General features: G+C 26.5%; 3 protein-coding genes across 3 annotated transcripts; all 3 read right to left on the bottom strand.

Annotated features, from left to right (window-relative positions):
* Window positions 1-5,991: 5,991 nt before the first annotated feature.
* Window positions 5,992-7,567, bottom strand: LOC114193106 (mediator of RNA polymerase II transcription subunit 15a-like). The gene is made up of 4 exons (XM_028082807.2): window positions 7,511-7,567; window positions 6,625-6,703; window positions 6,306-6,408; window positions 5,992-6,218 (listed from the first exon to the last, which is right to left on the bottom strand). Exons 1-4 carry the CDS (start codon window positions 7,524-7,526, stop codon window positions 6,129-6,131), a joined length of 288 nt encoding a protein of 95 aa, XP_027938608.1. The 5' UTR covers window positions 7,527-7,567; the 3' UTR covers window positions 5,992-6,128.
* A 3,988-nt stretch (window positions 7,568-11,555) lies between these two features.
* Window positions 11,556-14,124, bottom strand: LOC114194622 (uncharacterized). Its single transcript, XM_028084966.2, has 4 exons — window positions 13,988-14,124; window positions 13,495-13,777; window positions 11,813-11,890; window positions 11,556-11,720 (listed from the first exon to the last, which is right to left on the bottom strand). The coding sequence occupies exons 2-4, from the start codon at window positions 13,759-13,761 to the stop codon at window positions 11,664-11,666; spliced, it is 402 nt and encodes a 133-aa protein (XP_027940767.1). The 5' UTR covers window positions 13,762-13,777; window positions 13,988-14,124; the 3' UTR covers window positions 11,556-11,663.
* A 186-nt stretch (window positions 14,125-14,310) lies between these two features.
* On the bottom strand, window positions 14,311-21,094 carry LOC114194621 (vacuolar-processing enzyme). Its single transcript, XM_028084964.1, has 9 exons — window positions 20,809-21,094; window positions 18,083-18,247; window positions 17,839-17,995; window positions 16,876-16,961; window positions 16,494-16,693; window positions 16,166-16,214; window positions 15,816-16,022; window positions 15,148-15,354; window positions 14,311-14,886 (listed from the first exon to the last, which is right to left on the bottom strand). The coding sequence occupies exons 1-9, from the start codon at window positions 21,001-21,003 to the stop codon at window positions 14,704-14,706; spliced, it is 1,449 nt and encodes a 482-aa protein (XP_027940765.1). The 5' UTR covers window positions 21,004-21,094; the 3' UTR covers window positions 14,311-14,703.
* Window positions 21,095-23,635: the final 2,541 nt, after the last annotated feature.

Genomic DNA, 23,635 nt, shown 5'->3' on the forward strand with positions numbered 1-23,635 from the left:
CCCATTGGGTAGTATATCTCTCTAGTTATTAGCATCTATATTGACTATAGTACCTTCATTAAATGTGATAATGAGAATGTTGCCCCCAATGTCAAGATTATTAAATGTTGATTGTTAAGACCACTTTGGTTAGGGATATCATTGCAATTGACCTATCGCATTTGACCAATTAAAATGTAAAAAATGAACTCCAAATAAGGTCATGTTAGACACTAAACTTTGATACCTCAATTATACTGACACCCCAAAGCTCATCAATCATTTGCTATCACATGAAAATTTATTAAAAAAATAAAATACAAAAATTATAAAGCATGAGGACCACACCAAACCCATGATAAAAAATACACTTCCCCAAACATTGACAAACTATACCTATTTTGAAAAAAATCTAAATAAATTCATGAAAGTAAAGCATTAAACCACTTATATTGCTGTCAAAAATAAATTCAAACAAGCTAATTCTTGTAAACTTGTGAACTATTTTATATGACTCACCACACAACAATAGGCTAGGAGTAATAATGATATTTTGACACAATATATTTATTTCACAACATAGTGTAGTGGTAAACTAGTCTTAAAACAAATAAATTTTTGTATTTATAAAAAAAAAAAAGAAAAAAAATATATAATAATGAAAGATAGTGTCAAATGAATATAAAAAAAAATGTTGCCTGTCAAAGTATCATTACATGGGCCAACATCATACCAACATACACTCTCTAAAGAAACATTTTATATCAACAACATACCAAATAACCATATTCATAATATAAAATTAGTCTTCTTTCATACATATTACTTAGCCACATGGCATCAAAGTAACATATTATAAGTTAGATGATATAATTTTTCTACAAATCTCAAAACAAGGTAATTAAATTATTAAACAACACAATCTAAACATTTTGAACCCTAAACTTGATTTCGAGGGTTGCCTAATTCTGTGGGCTCTAGACTGCACAATAAATATCTTCACTGTTAATTTCCGTAGATATTGACTCTGAAAAATAGGAAGGGTCTTTCTTCCTACACCTCCGAGCATTTCTTCTGCACCTCCAATTTTTTTTTTTTTAAATTCCCAAAAATTCACGGACATCACACCTCCAAAAATACTTTTGGATGTCGACTTCCGGAAGTCAAAATATATGACTTTCGGAAGTCAAAATATATCACCAAAAGTCAACTTCTGGAAGTCAAAATATATCAACGGAAGTCAAAATATATCACCGGAAGTCGACTTCCGAAAGTCAAAAATCATTACCGCAAGTCGACTTCCGGAAGTAAAAAATATTTTCGGAAGTCGACTTCCAGAAGCCAAAAAATATTCTCGAAAGTCGACTTCCGAAAATAAAAAAATTCTGTCAATTTTAAATATTTTTAATTCTTTTTAAAATTTTTTTTTTAAATTTCTATTTTCTAACTTTTATTTTATTTTATATTTTAAAACTTATTTCATTTTATGTTTTAAAACACTGTATTAAAAATTATAAAACGTATAAATTTTAAAAAAAATTACTTCAAAAAATAAAAAAATAGGTAATAAAAATACTAAATAAAAAATTGAAAATATATATACATTTTTAAGTTAATATTACTATTTTAATTTAAATTATTTTATTGATATTATTATAATTTATGTTATTTTTAATTTTTGTTATTTGAATTTTTTAATTTTGTTTAAAATTTAAATATTTTATTTTAATCAAATTTTTAAAAATTTTTCAATTATATATTTTTTATATTTTTAAATTTAAATTTATTTTTATATAATTTATTAAAAATTTAATAAAAACAAAAACGAATTAAAAAAATCATATTTAAAATAACATATATAAATAATATATAAATAATGAAATTTAAAATTTAAAAAAAACGAATATATATATATATATATATATTTGTATATATATTTTCTTTTTTATCTTTTTTTTTAATTTAAAGTTTTATTATTTTAAAATGAATTTAAATATTAAATAAAATTAAATGAAGCAGAATAAATTTATTATTTTAATTTTACTTATATTTATATTTATTTTTCAGTATATTAAATAAAAATAAAATTGTATATATGGATATTAATATTTTAAAAAAAGTATATATTAAGAAATTTAAAAACATACAAAATAAATAAAATAATAAACTAAAAAAACCATTAAAAGTTAAAAAATATAAATTTTAAAAAGAATTAAAAATATTTAAAATAAAATTTGATTTTTTACTTATGGAAGTCAACGTCCGGAGAATTTCTTTTGACTTCTGGAAGTCGACTTCCGGGAATATTTTTTGACTTTTGGAAGTCGACTTCCGATAATATTTTTTGACTTTCGGAAGTTGATTTCCGGTGATAATTTTTGACTTTCGGAAGTCGACTTTCGGTGATACATTTTGATTTTCGGAAGTCGACTTCCGATGATACATTTTGACTTCTGAAAATTAACTTTCGGTGATATATTTTGACTTCCATAAGTCATATATTTTGACTTCCGAAAATCGACATAATTTTTGGGGTGTAGTGTCTACGAATTTCCTTAAATGGTCAAAGGATTTTTTAGTAATTTAAAGAAAGTTTGGAGGTGTAAAAGAAGTTTTGGAGGTGCAGGAAGAAAGACCCAAATAGGAAACATCACATTAATCCATCAATTTTTCATATATGCATTCATTAATTTGAAATCAGATATGCACCCTTTGTTTTTCCATCACATCAACTATTCACTTTTTTGTCAATTCAGATAACTTCATTCTGTTTTTCTTTATTTTCTCAAATTCACTCTTTCATATGTTTATTTAATATATTTATAATCGAAACTCTTTAAATATTTAATTGTTTATAAATTAAATATGTTAAACAGAATTTTGAAATTGTTTAAACTTTTGGAGTGAAGTGAACGCGTGTTTTTGAAATTTAAAAAGATTTATTTATAAGTTGAAAAACTGTTAGTTTTAAACATGATGTTATGTTTTGGTTTTATATTAAAATAAAACAATATTTTTATAGGTTGAAAACTGTCTAACCTATATAGTTTTATTACATAAAATATTATATACCTATTAATCATATTTAAATGGTCAATATTTAAGGATATCTAATGAGTGATTATCTTTAACTATAAATATATTCTATTCTATTTTATTCCATTCGTCATAACAAAAGGAGAAGGTTTAAATTAGGGTGTAGAGAAAAAAGTGCAGAAAAACAAACCATGATTGAGAATCATGCAATACTAATATCTTCAAAAAAAATAAAAAATAAACAAAATATTAGTATTCAACGTTTGTTTTTTTTATAAAAATTGAAATCATTTATATAATTTTATATAACCTTTTTGAAAAAATTACAAAATTTTCAATTACACAATTTCTTAAGATGGATTTAAGGAAGAGTCGGCCAATGAGTTGGAGGGAATAGAAATAGGAATATGAATGTTTGTTTCAAAAGACGCGGAAGGAGAAAACTAAAAGATTTGAAAATAAAGTTGGTAAATGGTTTGATGTATGTGATGGGTAAAAAAAATTAATAAATGAAATTATTAGATTATTGTTTTACACTTATAATTTAAATTAATACAAAATAAAATTTAATTTTTGTTATTATTAAAATAATTGTGATTAGTTTTAGTAATAATATGTAAAGTTTAATAATAAAAATAAAAATATAATAATAATAATACTAATAATTATTATTATTAGTATTATTATTTCAATAATTTTAATTCCATCGAGCATATATATAAAAGCATCTTAAAAGCATAGGTAAAGGGACATTCTATGTAACCATTTTCACATCAGACCAAAAAATCTATATAAAAAGTTGTCCTATAACATGTAGCGGTTACTATTTATGATGTCAATAATTTAATCGATATTAACAAGAAAAATATATAAAATTGAACAAAATTAATTAAAATTAAAATTTATTTGAGAACAAACATAAAGTTAGGATTAATTTGATAAAATTTATCGAAGATCGAGACAAAAAATATTTTAACCTATAATTTGATATGATTTCTCTTTTATATTATTTTATGGGAGACTTTAATAAATATTCATTTAAAAGTTGATAAAATTAGTTGAAATAAGATCGTAAATTTTCCTAAAATCTTTACAATTATACTTGCGAATAACCTTTATAAAATCTTGAAGAGATTTCAGTTAACATTTTTTCTCTTTCACATAATAATTTGCATTTGTTGTGCTATATTTGGTTAGTATCGGTTGATGTTGTGCAAATTATGGTCATGTTATTGTATTTTATTAACTTAAACGTATGTATTAACTATAATTATTGTGGGGTATTATATTTTTTAGTTTAACTAAGATTAATTGTAATTGATTTTTAAATGTGTGAAAGAAATGGGTAGTGATATGAGATTAGAGTGAGAAATTAAAAAAGAAAAGGGAGTATGGAAAATAAAGCACATTTGGGCCTTGGCCCAAAAACCTTTATAATTATTGTAATATATATATATATATATATATATATATATATATATATATATATATATATATATATATATATAATTTATAACAATATAAAGGGAATTTCTCTTGTCCACATTTCAAAATATCAATTTTACCCTTTAAATATAATAATTTATTAAATTTTTAAAAATTGACGGTTACCTTTACAAGTTTTTTATAAAATCAGATGTCTCTACTTCTTCTCTTCTTCTTTATTTATCAATGGTTATTCTGTTATGATATATTTCACTTTATTTTTAATAAATATAATTTTAATTTATATATTAACTTAATAACATTACAATATTATCACCTACTAATATAATATCACGTATATTTAAAAAATCATACATACAGGCACGATAACGCATGTGTTTACGCTAATATAATATAATATTTATACAGTAGATAAATGGATTATTTTCTTGGTTATATTTTTTTTTCAGTTTTATCTGTATCTACTTTTTTATCCAAATAATCACTTATAATAAAAAAACCATATTTATACAATAAAAATATTACGAATGATAAAATTATAATTTTTCTACTTTTATTATATTTTGTTCAAATTATTTTTTAATTTTTTAATATATTTTTATTTCAATAATTAAAGATTATTTCGTACTATTTGCAATTTAAAACAAAAACTTTTACTAGGGATCATTTGCAATTTTTCGTAATATTTCAAGGATTAAAAATATAGTTTTTCCTAAATTTTATCTAAATTCATATTTGCATGATTTTGCTATTAGATAATGTCACCCTAGAATCAAATTCATTGAATAAATGATTTCCACTCATAAAAGATCACAATGATTTGTTGACTTTTATGCACAAAGATTTGTTGAGTTCTATGGATATTGCAAGGACTTAAAACTTGCTAGGAATTTCTAATTTCCAACACTGAGAGAGGTTTTTTAGTTTGTTAGAGTAAATCATATGATATTGTGAAAGGAAGAATGTAAGAATTATTTTTACTATATAACGAACAACTACCTCACTTTTTACATATACTTATGTTAGTATATGAATTTTAATGAAATAATAGGTATCTCTTTCTAACATTATATGCTCTGGTGTAGTAAGAGGATTATATCATTATATCTTAACAATATAAAACAAGAGCACACGATATCTAAGTTTTGATTAACCGTCACAAGATAAAACAAATATTTTCACAAAACAATTCAAAAGCTTAAAATTCTTCCTCGTTAGTAATGAATTAAGTTCAAAATAATTTAAAAATAGAAACTATCATAATGATAATGTTACCCCATAATTTCAAGATTACTAAATCTTTGCCTTGATCAAGAGATTTGTTAATAAGACCACTTTCATTAGGGATATCAATAAAATTTATCCCTCCCATTTTGACTAATTAACATGTTAAAATGGACTCAAGACACGCCAATTCTTATAAAACTTGTGAACTATTTTATTTCACTCACCGCACAATGGTGGATTAGTGTACCAACATACATTTTCTTTAACATTCTTTGTTAACAACATACCCAATAATCAAATTCATAATATAAATTAAATTTCTTTCACACAAAGTACTTATGCAAGAGACATTAAAGTAGCATCATGGATGATATAATTCTTCTACAAAAACTCAAAACCAAGTATTAAATTATTAAACACAAACTGAGGCATTTTGAACCCTAAACTTGATTTCGAGGGTTGGCGACTCTGCAGCAGGCTCTAGTCTCCACACTAATCAACTTCATTGATATTGTCAGTAGATACTCACTCTAAAAATAGGAAACATCACATTAACCCATCAATCATATATTATATGTGTTTTATATGCATTCATTAATCCAAAATTAGATATGCACCAGGCTTGTTGCAGTAGTAAAAGTCTTTTCTTCAAACCTTTTAGCATGATCTCGAAGTCTATCCAATCCCTCTGAACCAAAAAAGGGAAGACATTGTTTGACCCTGCGCAGTGCATAAAAATGACCAAAAGCATTTTAATAACAAAATATTACACATTATAGAAATCTTATGTTCAACTCACAATCCTAAAATGTTAAAGCTTGTGAAAAAGTAAGAAGACTCATTAAAAATGGTAATGAGTGATTTACATATGTTGTGAAACAATAGTAAGAAATTAGAAAATGATATGAATGAAGTAATATTGAAACATAATCTTACATTGCGCTGACAATCATTGAACGTGTCCTCTTAGACAATGAAGCTCTCCAGTCATTAGCATTTATATTGACTTCAACACCTTCATTAGGTCTCAAATTGTTGTCATACATCCATCAAATTTTGATAAATTAAAAGAAATAAAAGAAACTATCGTCAAATCAAATTTTCAGATGAAGGTCCAAGGAAGAAAATAAATATATGAAAAATTATGAAGATAATTCACATAATTGAATGTTTGATAAACTGTTTATTCATAAATATAATAGTCACGTCACTTATACATATTGGACACACATTCACATGTGTATCATATACTTTATGATATTTTGCCTATCTATGCATGAAACATCTTAGTTGATTTGATTTGAGTTAAAATATTACGTTCAGTATTCCTATGTTAAGTAATTCGGTGATCTACTTACATTTTCTACTTCACAAGAGAAAGATTTCTTTATGATAAAAAACATTCAAACCATACCAAATAAACAAATATGTAATCACTTGAAAATTTTGAATGAACTAGGTAGATATCGCACAAGTTAATCACTTGAAAAAATAAAAAAAGAAAAAAAAATCCAGAACTAAAGGATATCATACACATCTTAATTTCGTAGGAAATTGAAAAATTAAATAATATACACGTACCAATATTTGAATTTGGGTATTCTCCACCAAAATGGAAATCAAGCACAAAGATAGGTTTAATTATGAAGGGAGTGATAGAATAAAAAGTAGATTCAAAAACTCCTAAAATCACATTTTAGGTTACCTACTCCCACGATGGATTGTGAAAGTGAGGAACAAAATCACTAATACGATGAATCCGAATAAAAAAACGTTTCAAAAGATAAGAGAGAAAGCAAGAGATGGTTGTTAGGGAATGAACCTGGTGCTTGTGCCATTTTCGAGTAGCGGCGTTCGCAAGGCTTGGTAGCGTTTTCGAGTGAAGAGCACGGTGAAGAAACAAACCAAGTTCACCTTACATTTATATCAAGTTCCGGCTAATTAGTGTCCTAAAGATACTAGTTAAGGATAATTAATATATATTAAAATTTAAAAAAATTCTTAATTAATTGTAATATTAAATGAAATTTGACATAAACATAATTAATACAGTTTTATTTTATTTAAAAAACAAAAATATCCACAAGTATTGTACAGTTGTTATAACATTTTATTTAATATTTATCGATAAAAGTTAAAAATAATTATATTTTAATATTATTAAAAATTAAAATATAATTAAACATAAAAATATTTAAATTAAGAGAAAAACCAATAAAAAATAGTATTAAACATCTAAAAAATTTACAAACAATAAATAGAATATTAAAATATTAATTTGATATTTAATTGAGTTTCCAAAATACTTATTTTTATTGTTTAGAGATTTTAAAGAATATTTTTGTCTTTATAAAATCAGTTATATGCATCTATATTATTTTAATGGGTCTAGCTAACTGGTGTCCTAAGGACACTGAGTAAGAATAATTAATATGCATTGAATACTACAAAAGTACATATACAAGTGTGACATTAAATAAAATCTGACCTAATAACTACTAATGCAACTTTATTTTATTTAAATGACCAAAATGCTCATAAATATTGTACATCTACTTTTAATATTTTATTTAATGCTCATGAATAAAAGTTAAAAATCAATTAAATAATAAAATAACTATATTTTAATGTTGTTAAAAATTAAATATAATTAAACATAAAAAAATTTAAATTAACAGAAAAAAAATAGTGTTAAAAATATTTTAATTAAGAGAAAAACCAATAAAAAATAGTATTAAACATCTAAAAAATTTACAAACAATAAATAAAATATTAAAATATTAATTTGATATTTAATTGAGTTTCCAAAATACTTATTTTTATTGTTTAGAGATTTTAAAGAATATTTTTGTCTTTATAAAATCAGTTATATGCATTTATATTATTTTAATGGGTCTAGCTAATGAGTGTCCTAAAGACACTGAGTAAGAATAATTAATATGCATTGAATACTACAAAAGTACATATACAAGTGTGACATTAAATAAAATCTGACCTAATAACTACTAATGCAACTTTATTTTATTTAAATGACCAAAATGCTCATAAATATTGTACATCTATTTTTAATATTTTATTTATTGCTCATAAATAAAAGTTAAAAATCAATTAAATAATAAAATAACTATATTTTAATGTTGTTAAAAATTAAATATAATTAAACATAAAAAAATTTAAATTAACAGAAAAATAAACAAAAAAAATAGTGTTAAACATTTAAAAATTTTATAAAAAAACATCATAAGAAAAATTAAATTAAGAGAAAAACTAACAAAAAAAAAGTAGTGTTAAACATCTACAAATTTTACAAAAAAATAATAATAATTAAAGTGTCAATTTAAAACTTCATTGAATTTTTTTTTTCTTTTTAGTAAAGATCTTAAAATTTCAAAGTCTTTGTTTTGTATTAGAAAATTGTCTAAAAATTTAAAAGAGTATTTTGTCTCTATAAAATAATTTATGTGCATTTATATTATTTTAATTACTATACTTAATTATTTTAACTTTTCAATGTAAAAATAATAGTATCAATACACATCAATTATTTTTTAATCAGTGTCCTAAAGATACTAATTAAAATTCTCCTATTTTAATTAATAAAAATAATTATTTCAACTTTTAATATGAAACTGATAAAATCAGCATCTATTATTCCTTAATCGATACTCGAAAGATACCGGTTAACATTCTTCTTTCTATTAAAATAAAGTAATATTTTTATACAAATTATTTTCACGGATTCTGGACTGAAAACTATCTTATCTATATAATTTTATTTACAATCTTTCAACTTTTATAACAGTTAGAGCACACGGTATTTAAGCTTTGATTAATCATACAAGATAAAACAGAAATTAAAAAAAATAAAATTATATGCTTAAATGCTTAAAATTCACGTGGCATAACACCTTTAAGTTAGATGATATAAATTTTCTATAAGAACTCAAAACAAGTAATTAAATTATTAGGGTCTTGTTAATCGGTGCTTTTAGAAATTAATGAGTATTGAATTTTGTAAAAATTTATAGATAACTCAAATATTAAATGAATTCTGATCTTAATAATTATTAATGTATTTTTATTTATTTAGAAGAAAAAAAATACTCATAAAGTGTTATATAATTATAATTGATAGTTTATTTGTTACATAAAAAAAAAGTTAAAACATAATGACATCACTATATTTTAATGTTGTTGAAATTTAAAATATAATTAAATGTGATTTTTTTAAATTAACAAAAAATAAAATTAATTTTTGGAAAGATATATGGATTGGAGAAGCTCTTTTACACGTAAGATTTCCTAGCTTTACATGAATTCTAATATTAGGATAAAAAAATAAGGGAGTTTGAAAAATGGACCGACAATGGGTGGAAATGGACAATCAAAAGAGAAGAAATTGGTTTGAGTGGGAAAGGACCCGAATTCATGCAAGTAATAAATCAAAAAACATTTCAGAGAGAGGGCAAAAATTTATGGATATGGAAAGACGATGAACTAATATATTATGTCAAATCTTCATATACAAAATTACAAAAGTTAAATATTGGAGAACATTCGAATATGTAATTTTGGAGCATAAAAGTGGTCCCTTAAGCACAACATTTTGCTTCGAGGGTAATGTTAAATAGGGTGGCGACGAAGGTAAGCCTTAGGAGGAAAGGATCGCCATTTATAGAAAATTTGTTTGCTTAGGGTTTGAATTTGTGTAACAAATGAGTAGGTATCAATATAGTCCACCATAACCAACTAAATGTTCATTTTCAACAATTCTCCTTATTAGTTCTTAACAGCAAAGGAAATAAATTGTGGAAGTGTTTATGGATATCAATCATATGGAAATATGGATTATATGTACTCATAAAAATAGGATTGTATTTAAACAAGAAAAAATGGAGAATCTGTGAAAATTCTTACTATAGCACAACTAAGTATTTAACATAAATTCCTAATTTTAATTTTCCCTATGCATACTTAAATCAATGTTCAATCCAATACATTAAATCACTTGCATAGTGTTTTAGAAACCTAAATCTGATTTGAAGGACATTAATACTTAAACAAGGTAAAATTAGGTAGAACGACTTGCATGATAATGTAGAAGGCACTATGGAGTAGGAGCAAATCAATAAAAAGTTGCAAGTGCTTAAATGAAATGAATTACTTACATCTTAAAGCTTCTATAAATTTATTCTTTTAAGCTTCAAGAATGGTATACATGTCACCAATGAGTTTAATCTACTAACTCAAAATACAATGACTATTCATTTATGTTTTAATTTTATGTTTGTTTATGTATTCCGTGAGAATTGTTAGTCTGTGTGTAAACTCGTACAATTTTATTTAAATCGTGAACTTTTTGTATATGGGTTTAAACACCCAAATATATCATATAAATAAATAAATCTTTAAAAAAAATTGTTACTATGCAGTTTTTAGAATTTATAGCCCATTTACATAAAAAGAATATAAATAAAAAATTACCAACAAGTAAATTATTTTGAAAGAAAAGTTAATTTTATCACTTATTACCAAGAAATGACGTCACCAAATTTCATCGGTTACTTTTTACTTATGTATTTTATTATAAAAAGTTTTTAACTTTCGTAAATTTGGTTGACCAATTAAACTTATAGCAAAATGATGATGAGCAATTTAATGAAATAATTTTGTTAATAATCCTACAACAAGACAAAATAAAACTCCTTTTACTTTTATATATTATTATTGTTATGCTAAAGCGTTAACATATCGGTAAAGAGTTTGAAAACTAATACACAAAGAATAACCATGAAAGGAAAAATTCAGAAAAATAAAAGTATTTTGTAATAAAATATCTAATTAAGAGAAAAAAAGAGAGAGTAAAGTTCATGAAAGAAAAAATAATAAATATTCGGTTCAAAATATCTCAACATTTCTCATACCATTTGGTTACACAAAAACAACTTCATTCATTGTTGTTGTATTCCTTCTTTCTAATCAGATTCTGATTCAGATTCCATATTGCACATTGCTTTCAATCCTCTTGCTCTCTGCATAAAATAAACATAAATTCAGTTTCTTTAGTTATGCAGAAAAAGAAAATGAAAACATTAAATAACTACAGAACATAATTTGGCCTTACCTTTTTGGATATATTTTTCTCCCTAACTTCATATCGTTCAACACAAAGTTTGCTTAGCCTTGTACCTGGACTTACCACCTGCAACACACTCCAAAATCAACAAAAGATGAATTATTTGGAGATTTTAGCATAAACCATTGGGAATTGAAAAATAAATATTATGGAAGAAGTGTGTAGCAACTGATGTACCAAATTGGAAAAAAACTTATTTACCAAACTAGACTTTAACCCATTTAATCTACTACTTAAGTGAACCAAATTTAATTTAATTTTGACCAAAATTGTACTATAATTGTTTAGATTATTCGAGTTTAGTCATCAACCAAATCTATTCTTACACCCATAGTTATATGTTAACAAAATTATCTAGTTCTATTTCATGTGAATTTCCAAGGTCATGAATGAATTATGTATTAAAATCTACTAAATAATAATAATAATAATAATAATAATATTTTTAAATACGATAATGATATTAGTTTACACTAGTACTCTTCTTTTATATATTTTTTTTCATTGGATAAAGATCATATTCACACGTATTTCAATATGGATAAGTTTGGTTTTAAAATTGAATACTTTTATTATTATAAAAATAAATCATTAATTTTATTATGCTTGTAGAAACTTGCTTCAAGCTTATGTTAATCATTTAGAACATTTATATTGCAAGAGTTACGTTTAAAGTAATAAGTTTAATACCTAAGTTTTATAAAATTAATATATTGAAGTATGTTGATATTATAATAAATTTATGACCTTTTGGTTTTGAATAAAACTTTGAACCATAAAAATAAAAATAAAATTGTTATTTATTTTAAAATTATATTTTGTTTTAGAAAAACATTTTATAATAATAAATATTTTGATATTAAAGTGAAAATAACATATAACTAAATCAAAACCTTTATATAACATTAAAAATGTTTTAATATAGACCCACCAAATTAAGACACTATATTATGATCGTGAATAAAGATACCCTTCTAACATCTTAGAGACCAAAATAAAGATAGAAGTAATTGAATTTTAATTTGTTTATTCAATCAAAATTGATTATCTAAATATCTTTCTCTAGAAATTAAATATGCGTGAGAAAAAAAAAAGGCGAATTTTATTATATATTATTTTTGTTTTTAAACTTTTTATACATCTAATAAAGCAAACATTTTAACATTATATAATATGGTTATTAATTGAACTATTATTTTGTCATACAATAACTTCTTCAAAAAATCGCGTCATTCTTTTTTTAAATTGCCTTGACAACTCATACAAAAACGTTTCATTCAAATTCTTAATTAATTTCACGTGATGGACACTTTTGTTTGTTTATTTACGTTAATGAATTAGGATTAAATATTTCTAATGGGAATGAATGGTTTGGATTAGACCACGGAAGTTACGGAATAAAAAAATAAAGAGGATAAACACTGAAAAAACGAAACTGTTTAAATTATGCGAAAGACATGAAAATTATAAATAATAATTATTATTAACTTTACTTATTATAGTAAATAAAGATGTAAATATTAGTTATATTATATATCAGCTTGTGTATGTGAAAAAAAAAACTTTGTATTTTTATTTTTGTAGTTTTGGTAATTATGATGTGAAAGAAGTAAGATGATGTAAGATCTAAATTAAAATGTAAAACAAAAGAGTTAACGGTGAAGGCTTACATTGATGGTGCGTTGCATGAATTTAGCCCTTCTTTTGGGCCTTGGAGGAAGTTTTTTTGAACCTTTGAAGACCAAAAAATCTTCCTCCTTCTCCTTCTTGGTCAAACCAATCACGAACTTTGGTACCCAAATTGGTGCCTTCTCCTTTTCTGAGATATCAAATTCAGTGTCTGATGTCACCACCAACTTCTTCTTATCATGCTCAATAACATTATTGTTATGAGTCTCTGTCACAATTTCCTTGCTTTGACCACCCCTCATAGCCATTGAAGTAACCCAATTCCTAAATAAGATAAATTAAGAACAAAACACAAACACACACAACCATGAGTATAATCAATGTTGTATGTTTGTTTCTTAACCTTTTCTGACCTTAGAATTTTAGAAATTATAAACAGGGAAACCAAATGTATATGAATTGAGAAATCTTTTTGTATTGGAAGAAAATTAAACAGGTAATAGCTTTAGGGGAGTGTGGGTTTATGAAATTTACCTTGTGGATTGATCCAGATTGCAGGATTGAAGACTTTGGGATGTTGATGGATTTTGGGTAAAAATAATGGCTTTTTATTTTGTCGCTTACTTCTTAGGAATTATCAATGGATTTTGAGTAAAACATGACCTTCGTTTTTGTCTTTTGTAGAAAAGGTTGGTGCGTCACGTGTGTGCATGTAATTTATTTTAGTAGGTGTTTGGGAAATACTACCAGATGTAACACTTAGTACCTAATTATATCAGCCACGTACTCTGAGACATGTCATATGTAACAGTTAAATCTCTCTGAATTGTTAAACAACAGATTGTTGAGTCCCAATATCATAAAGGATAAATATAATGTCCCCATTAATATTAAACAATAATTTTTACATCATAATTTGTACGAGAGAATAATTATACAAAATGTTGGACTGTGACTAGGGAAAACCCGATCTGCCAGTTGCCTATTGAATCGAAACACATCATAAGCCTGTGTTTGCATACAAACCAACTGGCGCTTCATCCCTCCTAATCCCATAAATGGAGGGGATTATACAAATGCAGTTGCAGCGAAACTAAAATATATAGAACTATGGACCCTTCTTCCGACTCCTAGTAGTGTCCCAATTGCATTTACAGAGGCGGGACAAGATATGTATGTATGTACAACCACATAACATAATGTAACAATAATCATACTTTCATCTTTACCACTGAACAACATTACCGGAATTATGCACTGAAACCCCTTTGCAGAGAACTCCAGGGACTGTCAGGAATACTCACACAAGCTTGTGCTGAGGCTTCACCCATTTGCTCCTTCTTTATTCCTACATTGCAGATGTTGGCAAAGGACCTCATGTGTTTCATCCCATACTGAGACAAGGATCCACAATGTGTCTCAAAAGTCCTTACCTGCATTTAAAATAGGTTAAGATGACCATTATTTTCTCTTAAACCAAAGTGATCAACAAAACAGACCCGACTCTGTTTCAGGTTCAACAATGTTTGCCCTTGTTTATCTTCAGAGAGGTTATTTTGCAATTAGAACCCATCACAAACCATAACTACATTGCTTCAAGGGTCAAGATAAAAAGTAATGAATCTAATTCTATTACAATACTCTTAGTTATGACAAAATCACTCTATCATATTGGCCTCAGAAAAAAATGATACCATGGTTTTCAGGCACTCCCAGTCATCAACAAGTGCTGATCCAGCCGGTCTAACAGCATTCAGTACTTCAGGAGCCTTTTCAATGCCAAATAAAAGCTTTCCAACAAGTTTCACACTGTCGTCTATATGCATTCTGTGAGACATTACTTCCAGAACTTGTTTCCGTGCTTCATTTTTCTTAGGAGAACCCTCCGGAGCTTTGCGGAACTGGCAATAAACAGTGTAGATGAAATTAAGATAAAATACAATTAAGAAAAAATTTATCACCCACAAAATAAAATGTGTCATCAGATTACAACCTTTATCTTCTAGTAGTTTTTTAGCATTTGGTGAAAACATTCCTGGGATAAAAGGGTTACTTACTACTGGCAAGTAGCATCAAAAGGCATGAGATGCACATAACTTTACATATCTATCGGTTTTAGATTATTTCCCCGGATGTGATATCTAACTAGTTCAGTTCTATTAGTACTTAAAATATTTGCTTATGATATCCAATGCATTGACGCTCCCACTTATCTCAACACTGAGGAGTATTGATTTAAGCAAACAATATGTTTTGTTCCCATTATCAGCATATGACATATGTTAATTGGTTTTCACCGGTGAGAACATGATCAAGCAATTAATTCATAACCAAAATAATGAATTTTGAACAAACAAGATACCTTATGCCAAAAATGGACGAGATCAGCATCTCTTTGGTTGACTGCTGTTGAAGATGCCCGTAAGGAGTTTTCATCCACGAAAGTCAAATTATCATTTGCAGGATCTGTACCCAAATACAGGAAGAGAGAATCCTTGCTAAGCCCTACATCACCATACTGCATCACGTGAGAGCCATAGTAACCTCCAGACAGAGTCCTATCTTTAACCTGTAAAGACAGGATAAATAAAGCCTCAGTTACAACTCTTACCACATCTCACTTGTAACTCAGAAATCAAGGTATTGAATTATATTCTTATATTTATACCATTTAATTTAAAAAATTAAAACAAGTTATCAACAAGAACTTACCACTTTATATTGTTGGTGCAAAGATTCTGTTCGCAAATTGTGTCTATCACTGCTCACAAGAAAAGAAAAATAAAATTAATCAACATACAATTTACGTTATTATTTAAATGAAGTACAATCCTTCTGATCTAACAGCAAAAACAGAGCAAGTGCAAAAATAAATAAAGACAACTATATTGTAAAAAGCGTCTCGAAGAACAAACACACAATACGATAGTCACATGCATTGAACAACTCCATTGTGAATCCGTAAGTCATGAGTATATAAGTATTGCATGATAAATTATATAATTTATGATGTAATTTTTTTTCCCAATGATGCACATACCTGTCTTCCATCCAAGCAATACTGTACAGGTCACCCAAGCAGGTTGAATATTCTGGGGGAGGACTAGGATACTCCCCAGGACAATATGTTCCCCAACTACTTTCTTCGGCATTCGAAGCCGTTGTTGCATAAATATTGATATCTTCAGGAAGAAGACCTTCAAAAATACTTCCAGCTTCACATGCCTCCAAATAAAATACCTGCACCACCATTGTATAATCCAAGGATTTAGTGCGTTCAAATTAGCTTATTTTGTGTTCAAAACATTTTGCTATATTAATAGCCAAAGCCCCTGTGAGAGCTTTTTGAAAGGGGAGGGGATTATTTACCTAAAAAGCAATGAAATCCAAATTTCAAAAAATTAGAACTTTTAGAAACTCACTAGGTTTTTGTACGTTCCAGAAGCATGCTTTTTCTTCAATGTTTCAACTAGATCAGATGCATATAAGTAAGGACCAGCAGGCGTCCCTAAAATCGATTCCCATATCCAAAAAAATCAGGTAAGAAATAGCAAAGAGCTGATATTAACATTGTCAGTAGGATGATGAACCAATTTGTCATGTAAACAAAAAGAATATCGAAAACACTAAAGACCATGTATTCCACCCCTGTCTCCCTCTTCTTTTTTCCTTTTTCAAAATTCCTTTGCTCTGGTAACTGTAATTTAACCTTCATGTTACCCACACGTATTCAAAAACAATTCAAAAGAGAAATACAGAGAGGCCGTTCAATCTACTGAATCATGCGATATATAATAGTCTCTAGAAAAAGGATGACAATATTTTTCTGATCAGAAAAGGATAAAAATATGATATAACAGAAAAATAGGATTACAAAATCACAATGAATGATTTTCATTGCAGCACACTTTGAAATGTCTCCGTCAGAAATTATGAATAGAGGTGGTATTAGACATGATGAATGAATATACCATTTTGTTGAATAGACACTCGGATCCAACTAAAAATACATCATTACTAAGAAAAACATATTAGAGATAAAAAAAAATCCAAAAAAAAAAATTGAAAATATTTCATTCTATTCAGATACATAATTTATCTGTTCGCAACTTTCACTTTACTGTGTTATCGTATCCATCACCCAAAGAACACAAACATCACTTGGACAAAATCAAATTTTACACTGAAGTACTCAGATGTTTCGTTCTACACGGGCATAATCAAGTAAATCTACACACAAAATCAACCAAACAACAAAAGTAAACCCATGATTTGTCAGTAATAACCTCAGTCCAGGCCTATACCATGCTGAAACCCATATAAACAACCAACACAATCCATGACTGTCATTAAAATTTTCTGTGAGAGAACTTAGAGCTACTAACCGAGAACCCCTGGACCACCATGATCGGAGTAGAATATAAATATGCGATCATCGGGCCCACTGTTCACAACCTTCCCACTGCCACCTTTAAGCGCCGACTTATCTCCAAGTAAAGCAGCATAAAAGTTATGAGCAGTAGCATCTTCGCCAGTGTAATCCTACCATAAAAAAAGTCCACATATTAGACCCTATCAAACTATAAATAGCAATAAGATATTGGATAGTGAAAAACCTAACAAAAATACCTTTGGAACTCCTTCATAAACATCATCCCCATCTGGTTTGTTAATGATGACTCCTGGCCTTGGGTTGTCCCAATTGAAGGCAATGTCATCGTACATAAAAACAATGATATTTTCTTCTTTCAGGCCACCTTTCCTCAGTATTTGATAGGCATGACAAATATCGGCCTGATGCAACAAGAAAAACTACACATTAAAACTAAATAATTATGCAATTTAGAAAATTATGTTAAAGCAAGGGAGTCCCGAGCTTTTTTTCAGTTTTCCGAGTGCATATCATCGGAAGAGCAAACAGGTTTAAAGATGAAAGTTTTGTAATTAAAAACTAAAAGCAGAAAAGTAAAGCATGAAATAAAAGTATATCCTTTTAAGATGAGAGCTGAGTAAGTTTTATAAACTCTGTTTAAATCATTTTCCTTATGTTAGTCTATGTTTTATAAAATCCTTTCAAAACATTATGATCCCATCATAAAGATTGCAATTAAGATGAATAAAAAAACACAACTAAGAAAAGTAAAAGATGGACAGCAATCAAAACAGTTTCCAAACATGATGAATTGTAGTATATGGAAAAGGTTGTTTGGTATTATTTGACAATATTTTAACATTTATACAGGAGTAAACTGATGATAAAAAAATAAATTTTTATATTCATAAAAAAAATACTTAAAAGTAATGTTAAATAAAATTAAAATATTTTGAGCATTGTATATCAGAGAATGATTAAAAAAATTTGATACTATTTAACAATAATTTGATATTCATACAGAAGTAAAATCCTCATAAAAATTAAAATTTATGTACTTTAAAAAAAACAATAATAATATTAAATAGATGTAAAAAAAAATTATATTTCAAAAATATTAATTTTCAATTTATTCCTAGATACCATTGTAAATGATTTCGCCTTGAGACTAACTTGCAGTCACTTTCGTAAACGGCACCAATTTGAGATTGAGTGCTGTGTAGGATATTAATCATATATTTTACGAGTATCAAAATGTTAATAATGTTTTTTTTTTTTGCTTTTTAAAAAACATGTTTTTTTCTGGTTCAGTCTTTTGGATGAAATTCATGTGAGTCTCATTGAATATGTGAATATCATTAGTCGAATTTCTTAAAAGGAAAGTAATGACAGAGCATAAAAACAAAACATTTAAAACCATAAACATAAAAACATATATTTATAATAATGTCAAATTTGTCATATTGCTTCACAAAAGAAGGTGTTTGCCGTTGAGTGCGAACGTAAACAGACAAAAATACAAGACATATCAAATCACACTAAAAATATTAGTTATTTCATCATACATAAATAACAAAATACAATAATTTGGGTTAAAATAAATTTTTAAGAAATCAAATTTAGATGTAATTTAGTAAAAAAAAATATTTAGAGTGTATTTTTGTTTAAATGCCTTGTCTCCCTCACAGTTATTGCTAACTCTAGTCACACCCTCTTCGATAAAGAAAATCGCACATCTCTCCATCAGTGACTCTCCTTTCTATGATTGTGGTCCTTACATAAGAATAGAATACATATCTGTATGTCTTTAATATTAAAGTAAAGGAAATAAATGCAATTTTTTAATTATTGAAGAAGGACACTCCAAGTGTGCAATTATTCTCTATATTTTAACTTTAAATTAAAAGTCAACAGTTTAGGTTAGTATTATGTCATGCAAGATAATTGCTGATTATAATAATGTTAGCAACTTGGCAAGAACACAAAATGAAGTCCTTGGTAAAGCAAAGTTCCTCAAAACACAAAACATGCAAGGATCTCCCTTCGTTCCACCTCCGCAGACAAGAGACAACTTGAAACTATTAGCACAAATATTTATAACAATATCAATAATAAGGTTTAATTATTTATTTAGTTCTTAATTATTTGACGTGTAATATTTATACTTTTAAATTATTCATTTTAGTCATTCAAAATATCATATTAACTTGTGTACTTAAATGCTTTATATGATATTTTACTTTACTATGGTTAAGGATCTTACTTTTATAAATTTTTATCAACATTTTTGTTAACAATTTAAAAAAAAATGATGTCTTACGTTTTCCTAAGATTATAAATTATTGTAAAATTTTCAGCAATTTAAAATTTTCGTCATATTACGTCATCATAGACGAATGGAATTTTATTATATGAGATATACCTTAATTTTATTATACTAGTGGAGTTTGTTAACAGGTATGGCAATTCATTATGTTCACATAGAATTCAACTTGAATATAGATAGAGTGTATCGTTTTATCTCCTATTATTATTTTCAAAAGTCTTACCTACATCTGCTAACTTCAAAATATATATATATATATATATATATATATATATATATATATATATATCCATTTAAGTTTCACTTAAAAAATTAAATTAAAACTTACGAAATATTTTTATTGTTACTGAATTTTGAAAAAGAAAATTGTGTTTAATTAAAAAAACTGAGAGTTTGTTTGAATATTAAAACTGATATCAAACAGACAGTTGGAACGTCAGTAGCAAGTTGTCACGTCTATTTATTCAGTAGGTCCTTTGAAACCGATAAGGATCAGAGATTCATTTGTCCTCAATCGGACGGTGCAAACTGTCGGAGCATAGAATCTAAAATATTCTCTGTGGAAAGATTCACAATCGAACGGTTGAAATAATTTCTAATAAAGCGAAAAATATAAAAGCATGAAAACAAGTAGAATCGCGTGAAAAAGAGTTGGACCTGATGTCTGTAGTTCCAATAGCCGTTCGAACCGGCGAAGAGGATGGCCCAGCGCGTCCCCTGGAAGTTGTCATCGCTACCGGAATCGGACGGCAGTCGGAGGAAGTCTCCGACGAGGTCACGGCGAGCAGCAACAAGAGCGACGGTTGCGAGGAGGAGAAGGAAGAACGTGGGAAGAGAAGTGGTGGTGGCCATTGGAAGAGCAAAGAGAGAAGAGTGAAGCAAGTAGTGGTGATTGGGGAAGTTGAACAGAGAAAGAGGGGTTATATAGAGAAACAATAATTGCGAATTGGGAAGGTTGGTTACAAGTAGCGTGCGGGTGACGAATTGGATACCTTCCTTATTTTTGGTTATATTCATAAGGGAAGCTTCACTGTGGGACCCACCTTGCCTTTTTCTCTTACGCCATCCATGGCATTTCAACTATTCCTCTCCTCGCTATTATCAACGTAAGTTGTTAAGAAAATTGATATATAAGAATTTAAAATTCAAAAATAAAAATGTTGCGAGATTCTTTTTATAGGATCTTGGGCCTGGAATCATATTATTCAGAATAGTGTGTGGACCTGCTACTCTCAATAAACATTTTTATCTTCTTATAACTGAATTATTAATAGTTTTATGTTAAGACTTTTGTTAAATATAAATTTAATCCTTTGAAATTAAAGTTTGTCTTTAATTTTTTAAAATACATAAATAACTCAAATACTAACATATAAAACATACATAAAATTAATATAATTAAATTAAAAAAATTATATTTATTTATTTTTAAAATTTAAAATTAAAATATATCAAATTTTCATAAAAAACAAATTTTAATTTTATATAAAAATTTAAAAACTAAAAATATATTTAATTCTTTAATAAATTTTCACTTCAAGTTTTATATATTCAAGATCTTAATTTTACAGAATTTGTTTCATTAACTTTCTGACATAGTAATAGTTAATAGTGTTTCATTTATTTATAATGATTTTATATAGTTTTATTAATATCAGTTAAGCCATTGACCCTACCAGAGTCTTAATTAGATTTTTCCATTTTAAAAGAAAAAGTTAATAATACAATTGCTTAATTTTTAACATAATGAACTCTTGGATTAAAAAATTTATGCAAAATTATCTCATAAAAAGATAAAGAATAATAATTTTGAGTGCATCACTGTTGCCTTCAACAGTTTTTGCCATTCAATAGATACTTATCTGTATGTGGAATCTTTTCCATAATTGTATTTTCATATTCAAGGGTCTCTTTTGATGGGACATTGATTTCAATGTCGATGTCAAATAAACAACATAGACTTGTGTGCAAGCCCACTACGTAATTTTTTATAAACATTTATTATCTTATATAGGTTTTGATGAATATGAAATTATTGCTTTCTCATTTGACTGGGTAATAATTATATTGGTTACGGTTTAATTCATTTTTTCCCCATTTTGTTTACTTTAATAAGTTTTGTTATTTATTATATAAAATTATCTGGGATAAAAGTAATTTAGTATGTTATCATTAACATTATTCATATGATTAATTAATGTTTCTTTTAATAGACTAGCTAACTGTAAAATACACTGTGAATTCCGTTCTAAATTCTATATACTTTTTCTAGTCGTGTTATTAGCTTGTAGTATTTATTTATTAATAATTAATTTCTAAGAAAAAAACAAAGTTATTTCTCAGTGTAAGAAAGTAAAATTTTAGGTTTTGGATATTTTGAGAAAACAGAGAGAAAGAAAAATGAAGGGTGATTTTATTTTGTAAAGTAGTTGGGCCAATATTTTATTTTCGAATTGGACTCATATGGGTTTGCGTGTATGAGGTACCAATAAGACATTAATGTTTTTTTCTTTCTCGTAATTTGTTTCTTTTCTTGTAACTTCAGAATAATAGTTTGTTCATTTGCTAACTACACCCTAAAGTAATTATAAGGAATTTCACTCCAAATGATGTGATTTTGTATGTTTTCCTTCGTATGCTTTATTTTATTTAAATTTATTGAAAGGCACTAAAGGAAAAAAGTTAATTTAGTACTTGCTTTATTTGATATTATGTAATATTGCAAGAATACATCTACACTAATATATTATTATTATTATTATTATTATTATTAATAAAAGAAATGAGAAATAAATCCCATGTGATGGAGGGACCATCTTGGCCTGTCTTACAAAATAGCCTAACACCAATCAAACCTAATACAAAAGACCTTAAAATTAAGGATTTGTTTTATTATTTGGCATTGTATTCAAATTGTTATTCAAGAAAGCATTGCTTTGGCACAAAGGCTTGCACTCTCACCACAAATGAGAAACTAAGAACCATCTTCTACAAACAATTGATCATTGATTGCGTGAAAATCTATCTTTTCTATTATAATGAATCAAGATTTTAAAACATTACTTTCACTAAACACATTGTTGTCAAAATTTAGAAGATTATGCAGTGATTATTTTTTAAAATACTTTCATGATTAAGATTATGGAGGTCAACGGACGGGTATTAGCTCTTCCATACCTTACGCGTTGGATAAATATTTATATTATATCTATACTTATATTTGTGTAAGTATCCGTTATGTGAGTATCCATATATTTTTTAATATCTAAGGATATCTAAATGTATCCACGGATATTTACAAAAGAAAGTTATAATATTTAATAACATATTTTAGCCATAAATTCAAATAAAAAATACAATGTATAACATTCATAAATTTCAAACAAAGTGCAAATAACCATTTAAATAATGTTGGATGACAGTTTACAAATAATTGAGGATTTCTAAAACCAATTGATAAAAAGTAACACATTTAAAATAATTG

This window comes from Vigna unguiculata, chromosome 8, assembly GCF_037176805.1.
Source record: "Vigna unguiculata cultivar grain cowpea cultivar isolate G323 ecotype 2 chromosome 8, ASM3717680v1, whole genome shotgun sequence".
NCBI classification, from domain to species: Eukaryota; Viridiplantae; Streptophyta; class Magnoliopsida; order Fabales; family Fabaceae; genus Vigna; species Vigna unguiculata.

What these genes read in the sequence shown, in the direction of transcription:
- LOC114193106 (XM_028082807.2), bottom strand. An exon ending in TCAATGATTGTCAGCGCAAT is followed by an intron (nt 6,409 to 6,624) that starts GTAAGATTATGT and finishes TGCACTGCGCAG; the next exon opens with GGTCAAACAATGTCTTCCCT. An exon ending in TTACTACTGCAACAAGCCTG is followed by an intron (nt 6,219 to 6,305) that starts GTGCATATCTAA and finishes TCCTATTTTTAG; the next exon opens with AGTGAGTATCTACTGACAAT.
- LOC114194622 (XM_028084966.2), bottom strand. Translation starts at nt 13,761, where the DNA reads ATGGCTATGAGGGGTGGTCAAAGCAAGGAAATTGTGACAGAGACTCAT. An exon ending in TCATGCAACGCACCATCAAT is followed by an intron (nt 11,891 to 13,494) that starts GTAAGCCTTCAC and finishes AGTGTGTTGCAG; the next exon opens with GTGGTAAGTCCAGGTACAAG. An exon ending in AGAAAAATATATCCAAAAAG is followed by an intron (nt 11,721 to 11,812) that starts GTAAGGCCAAAT and finishes TATTTTATGCAG; the next exon opens with AGAGCAAGAGGATTGAAAGC.
- LOC114194621 (XM_028084964.1), bottom strand. Translation starts at nt 21,003, where the DNA reads ATGGCCACCACCACTTCTCTTCCCACGTTCTTCCTTCTCCTCCTCGCA. An exon ending in ATTGGAACTACAGACATCAG is followed by an intron (nt 18,248 to 20,808) that starts GTCCAACTCTTT and finishes TTGTTGCATCAG; the next exon opens with GCCGATATTTGTCATGCCTA. An exon ending in TTTATGAAGGAGTTCCAAAG is followed by an intron (nt 17,996 to 18,082) that starts GTATTTTTGTTA and finishes TTTTTATGGTAG; the next exon opens with GATTACACTGGCGAAGATGC.